The sequence below is a fragment of the Rutidosis leptorrhynchoides genome, chromosome 5, assembly GCF_046630445.1.
Source record: "Rutidosis leptorrhynchoides isolate AG116_Rl617_1_P2 chromosome 5, CSIRO_AGI_Rlap_v1, whole genome shotgun sequence".
Taxonomy (NCBI): Eukaryota; Viridiplantae; Streptophyta; class Magnoliopsida; order Asterales; family Asteraceae; genus Rutidosis; species Rutidosis leptorrhynchoides.
This window is the reverse complement of record NC_092337.1, coordinates 35,337,538-35,353,240: the sequence shown is the minus strand read 5'-3', so window position 1 is coordinate 35,353,240 and position 15,703 is coordinate 35,337,538. Positions and strand designations below refer to the sequence as shown.

The following is a 15,703-nucleotide window of genomic DNA, read 5'->3' as shown; positions in this document are numbered from 1 at the left end:
GCGTGAAACAAAGAGATAATGAGAATGACTGTCCAGCTAATTCGGGTGATGTTGGTTCAACATCCAATGGGCCGAAGAAAGAAAGTGGGCCGAAAATAAGTCCTAGGCATAAACTAAAGGATAGTGTTTCAGGTAATGGGCATATGACGGATGTTCCATGCAATACTTCATCTGGGCTGAACATGAATAATGATGGGCCTGTTAAAACTAGTGGCCGATTAACGAAGATTTAGGTCATGGGGTTTCTAGAAAAAAAAGGGCAACGCGTTTACAGGTACGACTGATAGGAGATCATCAAAAACACGTTCTGTATCCTCAATTCATAGCTCCGGGTCAGTTAATATTTCAAATTGTAGTGAATGTTACTGGAAGGTGATGAATAACTATAATGCATCCTCGAGAATTATGAGATTTAAAAGTATGGCTAGATGTAAGAGTAATTGTGGTAAATCAAAAAAATATAAGTGTAAAGGTTGTGGGAGAGGTTCTAAATTGAGACCGAAGATTAATTTGGAGAATAAAATAGTGGGTGGAAACAATGAGGCTTGTTCGTCAAGATCTATTGATAATGATGAATTAAAAAGATATGGGGAGAAAATCGGTTTGAGGTGGCCAACCTCAAACCCACAGTAAGTTGGTCTTCTCTTGTGTTTCGTTTCCTGTAGTTTCGTAATGAAGATACTTTCTCTTAATATTAGGGGGTTTGCGGTTAAGGGTAAATTCGGGTGGGTTCGTAGTATTTGTGTGAAAGAAAGACCTAGTATTGCGGTGTTCCAGGAAACTAAGTCTAGTGGTGTTAATGATCGTTGGGTACACGATTTGTGGGGGAATGATTGTTTTGGTTATGTCCAAAAGGAGGCATTGGGAAAATCGGGGGGTTTGTTAATTATTTGGGACACTTTGGTTTTTGAGATAATTGATTCAACCGGTGGTGATTTTTACATAGCAATTCGTGGCAAATGGAAACATACGGGTGAGGAATCTATTATTGTTAATGTTTACGGTCCACATAGTGATTGTAAAAAGAGGTTGATGTGGATTCGTTAGATCGGCTTATAGATAGTTTAGATGCGGCTTGGCTATTATGTGGGGATTTAAATGAAGTTAGGGATATATCGGACCGTCTTAATTCACAATTTCATTAAAGTAGGGCGGATAGATTTAATGAGTTCATAGTTAGGAATAATCTAATAGAGATCGCAATAAGTGGAAGAAAGTTTACTAGGATTAGTGATGATGGGTTGAAATTAAGCAAATTGGATAGATTCTTAGTGACGGATAAGTTCATAAGTCTTTGGGATGATCTTTCAATTATAGCTTTAGATCGTGATCTTTCGGATCATTGTCCATTGGTTCTCCAGGATAAAGTTATTGATTATGGTCCGAAGCCTTTTAAGGTGTTTGATGAGTGGTTCAACTGTATCGGTGTTGATAGTGTCATTATGGAGGCTCGAAATCAACCAATTAGGGGTTCTAGGAAGGATTGCAATTTTAGGGATAAACTCAAAAATGTTAAATCGGCACTTAGAGATTGGAGTAAAGAAAACTTCGGGAAGCTTGATAGTGAAATAAATTCTCTCTCAAAAAAGGCAATGGAGTGGGAATTAAAAGCGGAATCACAATCTCTTAGTGACTCGAATCGTGCTACTTGGTTAGATTGTAGACCTCAATGGATCGAGAAAGATAGAATCAAAGCAAACATGTTGAAACAAAAAGCGAGGATTAAGTGGACGTTAGAAGCTGACGAGAACTCTAAATTCTTCCATGCTTCTATCTAAAAGAAAATATAATAAATGTAATATTCGGGGGGTTAATGTTAATGGCGTGTGGATTGAGGACCCGAAGGTTGTCAAAATGGAAGTTTTCCATCATTATAAAAACATTTTCTCATAATCAAATATGTGCAGACCAATGCTCGTGGGCTGTCCTGTTTCTTATGGGCCGCCCAATTCAGCGCCACCTACTGTTAATGGGCCGTTTATGCAGGCCACAGATTCGGGGCCGTCTGCTGCTGTTAATAATTCGGATGACCCAGTGCGCCTTGCCCCTTCTGTTACTGCTTATGACCACCCTTCGGTTAATATTGCTGCTGATTCAGACCAATCTAGCAGCTGTTTCAAAGTCACGGAAGCTGAAAATTCATCCTTAGAAGCTGAATTCAGTGAAAAAGAAATATGGGATGCAATAAACGAGTGTGCTAGTAACAAAGCACCCGACCCCGACGAATTTAATATGCGTTTTTATAAAAAAAATTGGGCCATTATTCGAGAATATTTAATTGCGGCTATCAATCAATTTTGGTGTACAGGTTCAAACTCTTCGGGGTGCAACTTATCCTTTATAACTTTAGTACCAAAAAAGACGGATCCGATGAGTTTGAATGACTATCGTCCAATTAGCCTAATCGGGATCTTGAACAGAATTATTGCTAGACTCCTATCTATTCGTATCCCTAAAGTTATCCCTCATCTTGTTGGTTTTGAACAAAGCGCGTTCATAAAGGGTAGAAACATTATCGATGGTGCTCTTATCGAGAACGAGACTCTAGCGTATTTAAAAGATAATCGATTAAAAAGTCTTGTTTTTAAAGTAGATTTTGAGAAAGCATTCGATAGTCTTAATTGAGATTTTTTGGACAAAATGATGAATTTAATGGGATTTGGTGATAAGTGGCGGAATTGGATCTCCTCTTGTCTCAAAACCACATCTATCTCCGTGTTAGTTAATGGGTCGCCAACTAAAGAGTTTAAACTTGAGAAGGGTGTAAGACAAGGAGATCCCCTTTCTCTTTTTTTGTTCATTATCACCTCGGAAGGTCTTAAATGGTTGCCAAAAAATGCCGTCTCGAATAATCTTTTTAGTGGGGTGGAAATTTTTCGGAACAAAATCAAGATTTCTCACTTACAAAATGCGGATGATACCATTTTCTTCGGTACTTGGAGTATGAAAAATATTGGTAACTTGATGAAACTTCTTAAGTGTTTTGAGTTGAGTTCCGGATTAAAGGTTAACAATAATAAAAGCATTTTATTTGGGGTGGGGATTGATAAAGTAGAGGTAGAAGAGATGGCGAAATTTTTTGGGTGTAGGATTGGTACCTTTCCGTTTATATATCTAGGTCTTCTGGTTGGTGCAAAAATGAATAAAATGGCTAGTTGGAAACCGGTTGTTGATAAGTTTGAAAAGAGGTTATCGGATTGCAAAGCTCGTGTGATGTCTTTTGGTGGACGTTTAACCCTTGTGAATTCGGTTCTAAATAGTTTACCGTTGTATTACTTTTCGCTCTTCCGTGCTCCGCCTACCGTGCTTAAAAAACTTACGAGAGTGAGACGTAAATTTTTTGGGGTGGGCTGGTGATATCGGCTAAAAAGTCACGTTTTCACCCCGGTATTAAGGCTCAAAAACAAGAAAGATTCGAACTTTGTCAGTAAAATACCCACTTCGTCGGTTAGAATTGAAGAACAAGTAATTACGAAGACGGTGCAAAAAGAATCAAGAAAATTGGAGCTAAAACGAAGATTCTAGAGCGAAAACGGTGAAAGACAAGAAATCAAGTTACGATCCAGTGAATCAAGGCTGACCAGCACCAAAAACGGGTTGCCATACGGCTTGCCATACGGATTACCTGTATGGGAAATGGGTTGCCAAACGATCCAGCAAACGGCCTCGAGAAACGGATTGCCAGGCAAATGGCTTGCCAAATACGGCTCACCAAACGGGTTGCCAAACGGCTTGCCAGCCGTTTGCAGGCAAAATTTTTGCTTATTTAATGGGTCTTTGTCATTCATTCCAACACACACTTCAATTCACTTCTTTCTTTCTCTTGTACAATATTAGTCATACTCTCAAGGCCTTCGACTCTGCGCGGGAAACCTACTACCCGGAGAAGAACGCTGAAGATTGTATTAGGAGCGGTCTGGAGTCTTGAAGTTGTCACTTTTGTATTCAGAACTCGTTTAATCTACTGGTACTTCTATCCCTTATCTTATATAATGTTTTATGATATTGTTTCCTTGATTAGCGAGTAGTTATCTTTAGTGTATGCTATGATTTAAGCAGTTATAATGACGAAATAATATTATGGTTTGTGTATGCTGTCGAAATGCTTTCCAATTATGCTTTAAACTCAATCGCTTTTCCAACTAATAGAACGTAGTTATAGGCTCTGTTATTGGGAAGTCGCGAACCCCGATTCAGACTATCTGTGTCACCCCCTGGTAAGAGAAGTCTATCGGATACAACGTAAGATCGACTGAGGCACACCGGTTGTAGTAAGTCTATCAAGCTTTGGATTTCGACTGAGGACTCTTTCATAGTGAAACATCTGACTAGACCCTTAGTACATTATCGGTCCTAGACCATGCTAGTGTAGTCACCAAGCATATAAACTTCGTACGTGCACGCTGAAGTACAACAGTTGTTGTAAGCTGTACCTCTGCTAAGTAAGGCCATGGAACCCGGTTAGTGTTCACCAGTACACTGCACCATAACGCGGTCTCAAGCATTGCACCCCGCTTGAGGGATTCTTAGTTAATTAAGGAACTGTTTGTTTAGACACATAAAGGATTGGACCGTTAGGATAACCTAACGTGTTCATGGAAGTCAGCTGGCTTGGCCATGGTGTTCTTTATGGTTGAACTCTTTTTAAAGGGCCTAACTATCTTTTAAAACCAATCATTAACGAAAGCATTGAAACACATCACGTCTCTCGGATATGGTAAACCATGTATTCGATTATGCTTAAGAAAGTTTAGACCATTTTGGAATGTTAATACGTCACCCAACCGAGTCGCTCAATTGGATGATCCGTCTGACCGTGTATGCCTGTAGTCAGACTGCACGGGCGTCGGGGGTAAGGGACGTTGCTGTCTATTCAGAATCTTTAAGCCTAACGCAGTACCAGTGTCATGTCTTATGACAGGGGCGTTTAGGACCAGTGTAATGAATACAAGTCTAATGACCCGTCCTAATCCATCTGGATGAAGTCTTCAATAGATGGTCCCATTGCGAGGCCCTGACCTCAATAGGTCATGAACGACTCCATGTAATATCTTTAAAATGAGCGAATGCACAGCGGATGATTTCTTTCAGACGATACGATATTTTGTAGTAAAAATATGCATACGACGGCACTGAACAATGCAGGGTTGGCCTCAGATTCACGAACCTTTACAGAAAAGCTCCAAAAATATAAACTGTCTCAGGGCGGGCTCGAACCCGGGACATTTCGCTCACCAGCAAACTCCCTTAACCATCACTCCGTCTGATATATTTCTGATATACTATGGAACCCATTTATATTTAACTATTCTTTTCGGCCCAACTATATATTGCAGCTCAACTATATTTTTGCAGCCCAAGTTTTTAACAGATTGAGTTTAAACAAAATTTAAAGGAACGCGTCGGTGGATGATTATGAAAAAAAAATATCGCAGCAGCCATCAATATTTTAAACCTCATAGCTCAACATCATCTACTCCTAGTTCCATTACTCCATCACTAATATCTCATCGTGACCTCATAACTATATCTTCATCAGTCATGACATCACTATAATTATCCCCATTCTCTAACAGTACCATCACTTAATTAATTTCGTGAAATTTGTTCTAAACAACAACCGTAGCAGAAAAAGCATACTAACAGGTTCGTGGTGGATCAAGGATGAGGGTTACGGTGATAATGGATTTCTTGGTTGTGGGGTTATTTGGTTAGTGTTTATCGGCCACAACAGCAAGGGAAGAATATGTCAACAATCAATTACATCTGTTTCCATATCCTTAAATAATTAAGTGGATTATCTACCCATTTTAACATCAATATCGACCCACTATCATTTTTTTTTTTTTAAAAATGGCTGTATATTACGATACCAGCTGGAGTCTTTGGACATTCACCCTCTTTATCTTTTCTTTACATCTCCGTAATAAATCTTTAATAACTTCAAGTGGGGTTTACGGGTGTAATGGTGTCAGCCAACAAGGGAAAGATAAACACATTATTATCATAACATTCACACTCTCAACCTTGTTCAATATAAAAGTATACCATATTCCTTCTTCACGTTTAAACCGAAGTAGGAGATGAAGAAAGAGAGAGAGAGAAAGATAGTTTGAATGTGTCGGTTTATGTGGGTTCGTGATATAGTGGTTCAACAGAACTGAACCGAAGGAAACATAAAGGAAAGTTTAATGATTATGGTTGTGTTTCTTTGTTATGGTTTAATGGAATATCAGTAGAAGAAAATTAGCAGCATCGTAGCTGTGATAATGGTGATAACCGGTGGTGGGTAAATGTTTACATGGTGGTTGTGTGGTTTTATGGTTGAGAGAGAAAAGATGGTGGTCTCAACATAGTTGCAACGAAATAAGGGTGACGAAGGTGTGATGATTGTTGGTTCGTAATAGACACAAAAGTAGTAGCAATAACAATGGTTATTGGTGTAGTAGGGTGACGGTTTTAAATGGGTTTACAATGGTGATCATGGAGGTGATGGTATTTGGTTGTAGTTCGTAGGTGGCGATGATAGTGATTGTGTGTGTCGGTAGAAACAACAATAGCATCAAGATTCTTCAAGGGATGAGATATTAGATGACGGTTTAATGAAGAAGAATCAAGGAACCGAAGGTAATTTAAGATGATGGTTTAATGGTTTGCAAGGTGGTGGCCATATTAGTCGAACAAGAAGGTGATAGTGATGGAGGATGATGGTAGGGTGGTTGTGATGGTTGTTTCGAGTTTTAATAGAAACCGAAATAGTTTGTTCTTGGTGATGAGATTGTGATTGTGATGGGTGATCACCGGTGGTGATAGAAGATGACGTATCGAGGTGCTCTCCGATGGTGGTTGATAAAGGAAGATGAAGGTGATGGTGATCGATGATGTTTGGGTTGTTCTTGAACCGAAACAGAATACTGAATAGTAGCAATAGATAACATGGTTTGGTGATGTTGTTCTTGCTTCAATGGTGGTGGTCTTGTGCACTTCAATAGTAGTCCGCACAAGGTAATTTTCAATGGGGTTGTAATGGTGTTTGAGCTGTGAAATCGAAAGACGAGTACTAGCCGAACTGTTTTTAAGGTGATTATCAAATAATGGATGTAGTTTAATTGATGGGTTTAGAATAGGGTGGTGTGTGGTTGAAATCATATGTATGTGCTTGTGTATATATTGCTCTGCATATGAATGTGTACGAAGATATATAAGAGAACAAAGTTTAGACTAAGACTCCCACTTGCAAATTATCAAAAGTATTCATTACCCGAAATTAACTGTGACTTGAATAAAATAATTAATGATAATAATATAATAATAATTATGATTATAATTATAATATAAACAAATAAAAATATCGTGTGACAGCCACCTAATTCAACTATTTCCACCGACAGTTTATATGGGTATTATTTCGTGCTTCGTTTGTTAGTCAGTGGCGGATAAAAGTGTTCAGAAAAATCCCAAATTTTAAGATTAATTATCTTTAATTATTTCAGTCTTTATGGTATAAAATTCGGTCATTAACTATCAAATAAAATTTACATTACTTATTCACTCCTAACCCCAAGTAAAAATATAAAAAGTCTTAAAATTCAACAAATGGTTCTTAAATACATTTTTAATAAGTCTATAATTTATAGAACTCATTTTCAGATCACCGTTTATTTTAAAATCATATAAGTTCATAATTAAGTTGCTCAATATAAATCAGAACATCAAACGAGTATTACAATCATTTAAATATTTATTTTTAATATACTCTATATATATTTTTATATCTATACATATGGATTCATTTTAAATAATGACTTTATTATATCGTTTGTTATTTTACATATTTACTTCTAATATTCAAAACATATATTGCTTCCAATTATATTTCAAATTAATATACATATGTATCTATTTACAATTAGTTGTTCGTGAATCATCGGAAATGGTCGAAGGTCAATTGAATGTATGAAACAGTTCAAAATTTTTAAGACTCAACATTACAGACTTTGCTTATCGTGTCAAATATATTAAATCATATCAAGAGTTTGGTTTAAAATTAGTTGAAGTTTTTCGGGTCGTCACAACAAGGCCTCTGCCTATTCATGAGCCAGCATTACATAATCTCGGCAGAATAACTGATGAAGTCGTAGTATGCACTCACTTTAACCTTATCTGAATTACAAATTTTAGCGCATTTACTTTATCTGTCTTATAAACTAGAAAATTCCAAAATAAATAACCACTACTCCCTAACTATCTTAGGCTTAAATATAGGTTCGATTCTATTGATATCTCAAAAATACGACCCTAGGTCATACTTCCCTTACTTATAAGGAGTAGTAAGATTTAGGCCCCGCTAAATATAAATTTAAAATAAGTACCTCCCCCTCGAGCCTCGGCCCGACGACACCGCACGAATAAAAACCGTCCGTTTCGGCCATATCAAGGGGGAACCTAGTTTTTGGCACCGCTGCCGGGGAACTGGTATCAGGCAATACTGCTCTCTATCAAACTTATTCACAAGCATTTAGTGGTGTCTAAGAAAGACAATTATACACGGACTTGGTTGTTGGATTTTTCGAACAGTCGCCAATTATATTGGGACCAAAAGGATCCTGCCTCTCCGTAGTCGGCCTGGCCACTTGGTTTGTTGAATAGTTCGTGCGGAGCTCTGTTACCGAAATACCAGGGAATCAGTAGCCAGAACCAAAAACATATTCAACCGTAGGATAGTTAGTTACCTTAGATTACTTTAGACTACCTTAGATTAAATTAGATTACATTAGAATTAGATTACATTAGAATTAGATTACCTTAAACTAGTTTAGCTTACTTTAGATAATTTTAGTTTATTTGAGAAAAATTAATAACAAAAAGGCATACCCAGTGTATGACCCAAACCCGATCTAGACCAGGGCCGTTGTTATTCATACCTGATCCAGACACAATAATCTCTAAAGCACGCAAGGAAGCACGAATCAGAAATCGAATGACGTTACGCGTTACTTTCGCAGAAAACACTAAACCCTCGATTGAAGGTCGATGAGGACCAATCAGATTTCCAGAGATTCAAGGACACTCGTTCAAATTAAAACATCACATCATCCAGCTCATCCAGAATAGCTGTCAGTTTCATGGATTACCGAATGACGATCCTAATTCTCACCTAATAAATTCATATCTCTTTCGAACTCCTACAAACAGCCAGGGATAGGACAAGATATAGTCCGGCTATACTTGTTCCCCTATTCTCTCACTCATCATGCCCAAACTTGGTTTGAAGGACTGGAAAAAGATTCCATCACGTCATGGATGGAGATGGCTACTAAATTCCTAACCAAATATTTCCCTCCTTCTAAACAAACTAAGCTGAAGAATGACATCATTAACTTTAAACAAAGTTATGATGAATCTCTTTACACTTCATGGGAGCGATTCAAAACCCTGCTGAAGAAATGCCCTAATCACCAGCTAGAACGGTCAGCCCAAATCTGTACCTTCTACAATGGTCTTACGGTAAATCATAGGACAACAATCAATGCAGCAGCTCAAGGGAATCTGATGAACCAAACCACAGACGAAGCATGGGAATTGCTCGAGAACATGACAATGCATCATCATGACTGAAACAGTGGTGAAACAACTTCATCATCTGCCCCACTCTCTGCACTTAACAACCAAACGGAGGCCACCAAATCCCTCACGGACAAGATGGAATCTCTTGCTAAACAACTCGGAGAATTGAAGACGCAACCGCAGCAGGTTAACTAAGCTCAGGCTTATGTTAATTGTACCAACCCGCAACCTACTGAAGAATATCAAGTTGAGTACGAAAACCCTGACAGTTCAGTCTGTTACGTCCAATACCCAGCTCGTCCACCAAATCCCGGATTCAATCCACCACCTAGGGTTAATCAATTTCAGCGAAGCAATCAACCTTTCCGTTATCGCTATCCACCTTATCCAGCCCAACAATCTCAATTGACCTACGATCAACCACTTCCACTCACTGGTCCCCCAGTTGAGGAAAATCCCCCTACCACCCAGATTACAAAAGCAACTAATCCCACTCTCGGAGCTGATGATCAGTTGACTCAGTTCATGGACAGCAACAGCTAAATCAGAGAACTGCAGCCATACAAGATCAAACAGAGATACTAATGAGAAATCAATTGGCTCTGCTCAAGAGTTTGGAAACGCAGCTTGGACAGTTATCACAACGCCTTGAAACCCAACCGTAGGGAAGATTTCCAAGTAATACTATCCAAAATCCCCACTTAGAAGAAGCAAAGCAAATGGATTCCGTGATCCCAGAGGAAGAACCACGGAGAAGGTCAGCTAGGCTCAAGAACAAATCAACATATACTCAGAAGCTGACCCCTGAACTCCAGTTCGATTACCTTACCCTGAAAGGCTACAAGAAGGACCATCCAAGCTTGATTAATTCAAACTTGATGGAAGATTCCTGGACACTATGTCTAAAGTTCCCAACCAGAAGAGATACATCCGAAGGCTTCTCTCTAACAAGGAGAGGATACCAGACTCTAACAAAATTCCACTGAGTGAAGAATGCTCTGCATTACTCAGAAGCTCTCTACCACCAAAGCTAGGAGATATGGGCCGATTCGTTTTCCCGTGTTCAATTTACCAATCTGGAACTATTCATGCGCTAGCAGATTTAGGAGCAAGTATCAACCTAATCCCCTACTCTCTCTACAAGAGATTAGAGTTAGGAGACTTGTCGCCAACCAAAATGATAATCCAACTTACCAATCGCACAATTCGATATCCTAAGGGCATAGTTGAGAATGTCTTGGTGAAAGTCGACAAATTCTTGTATCCTACGAATTTCGTAGTAATGGATATTAAGGAAGACCTACACACACCAGTAGTGTTAGGAAGACCTTTCATGAATACAGCTAGGACTGTCATTGATGTGTACAATCAAACCTTGATCTTACGATCACATGGGGATAGCGTTACCTTCAAAATTGACCGACCAACCGATCTTTCTGGACAGGAAGAGATGTTTGCTATTTCCACCAGACGGATCACTTCCGATGAAGAGTCTTCACCACCAGTCGAAGATATCGAGATGGGTATCGAATCACAGTCTGTAGACGACCCAGAAATGGAAGAAGAGGATCCCAACGAAGAAATAGAGGAAGAAGAGGAATCTGAGGAGGAAGAGGAAATGGAAGACGTAAAAGAAACTGCGACAATACCCGCTCCAAGCATTGAGCGTCATGAAGAAATAATAAGGCTTGAGACGGAAGATCACAGTTTAATCATTCGCTTCAAAAATAAGACCGACAAGGCTGAGGTTAAGGATATAGAAATTGATCCTGCAAGTGTTAAAGTGGAGAGTCAGAATACTGAAGAAACCCATTCATCCGATGCATCCTCAGAAGAACAAGATACGGATGATGACGAGGGAGAGAAACATGAAGACATTCTGAATAACTCGCACTCTCCAACTGAACCAGATCAAGGGGATCCGGACTCTTCTTCAGATCGAATTCCGGTTATATCCACACATGCAGACATGATAACCTTCATCAATGATACCGATGAATTTGAAGACATTCTCGAAGCCATCCGGAAGTCAACCATTGATTTTTCGTTTTGCTTAATAGAACGAATTATGGCTATCAGAGAAGAACACAACCTCTATCTCCGAAGAGATGACAATGATGTTGAAATCCTAGAAGAACGCATTCAAGACTTTATCAATTCTCTTCACGATCATATCTATCACGAAGAAAGGCAACGAGAGCACAATTCAGTGGTTCGCACTATTCTTGAGACAAGATTCTGTCGAGAACAGAAGATCATTTACTCTAGGGTTTATAACGCCTTAGCCGGATCTGCACTTCCTTTCTCACGAAACCAACGAGCACTACTGACTCTCATCCGGAAGCATATGGATCTTTCCACCGGACGCCCGACTTATCACTCTGATTTACAAATAATCGAGGATATTCACAGCTTTTTCGCTCTCTTGGAAAGAGATAATTTCGAAAGCACACCAGACAGACTAGTGATTTACGTGACAATTGATCACCATGCTTGTGACGACCCGGAATTTTCTGAACAAATTTAAACTTAATCTTGATATGTTTCCAACACGATAAGCAAAGTCTGTAATGGTGAGTCTCGAAAATTTTGGATATAAGTTCATATAATCAATTACCTTTTGACAGTGCCCGACGATTCACGAACAATTAATTGTAAATAGATATATGTATATGAATATATGTGTAGATATATATTATAACATGATAACTTGAAATACATTAATAAAATATTATGCAATTTAATTATTATAATTAAAGATGAAAAAGGGTTTAGGATATACAATAAAAACTTTGAATACATTATTTAGAAATACTGATTTTATTTCTCTTAACAAAATTAATAACAAATATTTATATATTAATAATTGTAAGCTGATATGTGCAATATATATACATAATTATTATAGGAATTTTGTAATATAATTTCTAAATATTATATGAAGAAGTTTATAATATTTATATGTAAATAATCACAAATTAAAATATAGTTGTTGTATTAATGTTATTATTATTACTTTCATTATGAATATTAATATCAGTATTATTAATATTATTAAGTTAATATATAGTATATAAATATGAGATTTGATACGCGTAATTTGTTATATCAATAATATCATTATTATTATTATTATTATTAAAATTATTAATATCATTATTATTATAATTAGTAGAAAAATTATAATTTTAATTATTATTATGATTGATTATTATTATTATTACTAACAATTATCATTTTTATTTAAAATTATTATTATCACTATTTTTAGTACTTGTATCATTATTATTATTATTAGTTCTATTATCATTAATACTAAAAGTATCATTTTTATCATTATTCTTATTAGTATTATTTTGATTAATATTATAATTAATTCTATTATTATTATAATTATTAGTATTATGATAATTATTAACATATTTATATTTATTAATAAATAATATTGATCATATAAAGCCAGCTAAATAATCCAAATCTGTTTAATGTCACTATCTGTTTTAACTTATTTTCCTGTCTCGTGGTTCTACTTAATTGATTCTTATCGATAAATCATTCACTACAAAATAATTGTGATCAATTATTACTGCTACATCAAGTCTTCAATCACGCTACATAAGTCTTCTTCTACAATTCAAGTTTAAAAACAAACAAAAAAATAAAAAAAAATATAGAAACAAAGTCACAACCTCTGTTCTTGTAACTTTATTGCCAAAACTCAAATTCGAAAACCATTTCAAAATCTATGAATACAGTTTTGTTAGGAATCGTTTAGCCAAACTTTCTGCAAACTATAAAATCCCAATTCGTTATATCGACTTCGAATTTTTGAGTCAAAGTTTAGAACTTTAAAAGTCAACGTTTGTTCTTTAGTAAAATTCTAGTTGTCTGTTTCAATTTGAGTTAAATTGATAATTTTTATAGATTCTAGAAAGGTTTAAGAACGTATTTCATTTAGGAATCCTTGGCTAAAATGTTCCAGAAATCAAAATCAATTTTTTTTGTGTTCCTCATTTACAAATAGCAGTTGCTGTTTCACTTTTTTTTTTCTTTCTTCAATCAATATAAACATTGATATGAACATATTACTAGTATATTGAAGAATACAAATATATTGGATTTGTTATTTGTAAAACACCTCTGGTCGATTAAGTTTTTTTGAAGAAGAGGGAGATAGATCAGAAAAATAAAACGGGTTTAATAAGAGCGATGTTTGACATTAATCCGAAAAACTGATCCGGACGATTGGTTAAGGGTATTAGCGGGGTTGCGTGAGGTCACGGGTTCAAGCCCGGTCTGGGGCATTTCTTTTTAGAGAAGCTTTTATATGGGTATACTCTTTTATTTAATTTATATTATTATTATTATTATTGTTATTATTATGATTGTTATTATTATTGTTATTAGTAGTATTATAATTATTACTAATTATTACCATACTTACAAGTATTAGAATCATTATTATCATTAGTATTAATATAAGTATTATTCATAAAATGATTATTATTGATTTTTATCATTTTAGTATTATTATCATTTTTAAAATTATGATTATTATTATTATAAAAATAATAAAATTCATTATTGTTTTCATAAACATTAGTATTAGTATCATTATATAAATATTAGGGTTATTATTATTATTATTAACATATGTATTATTAGAAATATTATTATTTTTATTAATATGATTACAATTATTAGTATTGTTATTAGTAAAAATTACTATTATTATTATTATTATTATCATTATTATTATTTTCTACAAAAATTATTATTTTGATATCACTAAAACTATCATTATTATTGTTATCAGTATCATTATGTAGTACTAAAATCATTATCATAATTATCATTAATAATAAAATTAATATTTTTACATTTATTATCATTAATATCATTATTATTATTATTATTAATAGAATTACTAACATTATTATCTTATTAATAATATTAAGTATTATAATCATTTTTATCACTATTAATATTATTTTAGTATTATTATAACTATTACTCCTTCCGTCTCATTACAAGTGTCCACTTACTTTTTGCACACAGTTTTAGAAAATCCCACTTACTTCATTCTCCACCAATCAGAATTCTTCTCTCTCTAGAATAACCTCTTCTCATTGGTTGAAACATAAAGTGGACACTTGAAATGGAACATCCCAAAATAGAAATGTGGACACTTGTGGTGGGACGGAGGTAGTATTATTAATATAAATGATATATTTAATACATAAAACATAACAAAAATTAATATTTTATATACAAAATGAATATATGAAACATATATATACTAATAATATAAAAAGGATATAACTAATAAATTTATATGTGTTCGATTACATTTACGTATATTAATAAATATATAAATGATATAGGTTCGTGAATCCAAGGCCAACCCTGCATTGTTCAGTATCGTCGTATGCATATCTTTACTACAAAATATCGTATCGTGAGTTTCATTTGCTCCCTTTTTAAATGCTTTTGCAATATATATTTTTGGGACTGAGAATACATGCGCTGCTTTTATAAATGCTTTACGAAATAGACACAAGTGATCGAAACTACATTCTATGGTTGGATTATCGAACCGAATATGCCCCTTTTTAGCTTGGTAGCCTAAGAATTGGTGTTTATGATAATTGCCACCAATTGACGCGAATCCTAAAGATAGATCTATTTGGCCCAACAAGCCTCATCCGAGTAACGGATGCTTTAGTACTTCGATTTATCATGTTCGATGAGAGTCCCGGAATGATGGGGATATTCTATATGCATCCTGTTAAGGTCGGTTACCAGGTGTTCAATCCATATGAATGAATTTTAAACACTTGCGAGTGTATGATTATTGAATAAATGAAATCTTGTGGTATATTAAAATTATGGAAATGATTGATTATGATAAATTAATGAACTCACCAACCTTTTGGTTGACACTTGAAAGCATGTTTATTCTCAGGTATGAAAGAAATCTTTCGCTGTGCATTTGCTCATTTTAGAGATATTGTTGGAGTCATTTATGACATATTTCAAAAGACGTTGCATTCGAGTAGTTGAGTTCATCAAGATTATTATTAAGTAAATTATATTTGGATATATTATGAAATGGTATGCATGCCGTCAACTTTCG

The 15,703-nt window shown here is 35.4% G+C and overlaps 1 protein-coding gene across 1 annotated transcript; it reads left to right on the top strand.

Annotated features, from left to right (window-relative positions):
* Positions 1 to 420: 420 nt before the first annotated feature.
* LOC139848524 (uncharacterized) lies at positions 421 to 1,778 on the top strand. The gene is made up of 3 exons (XM_071838252.1): positions 421 to 629; positions 699 to 1,028; positions 1,151 to 1,778. Exons 1-3 carry the CDS (start codon positions 421 to 423, stop codon positions 1,776 to 1,778), a joined length of 1,167 nt encoding a protein of 388 aa, XP_071694353.1.
* The last annotated feature ends 13,925 nt before the right edge of the window (positions 1,779 to 15,703 follow it).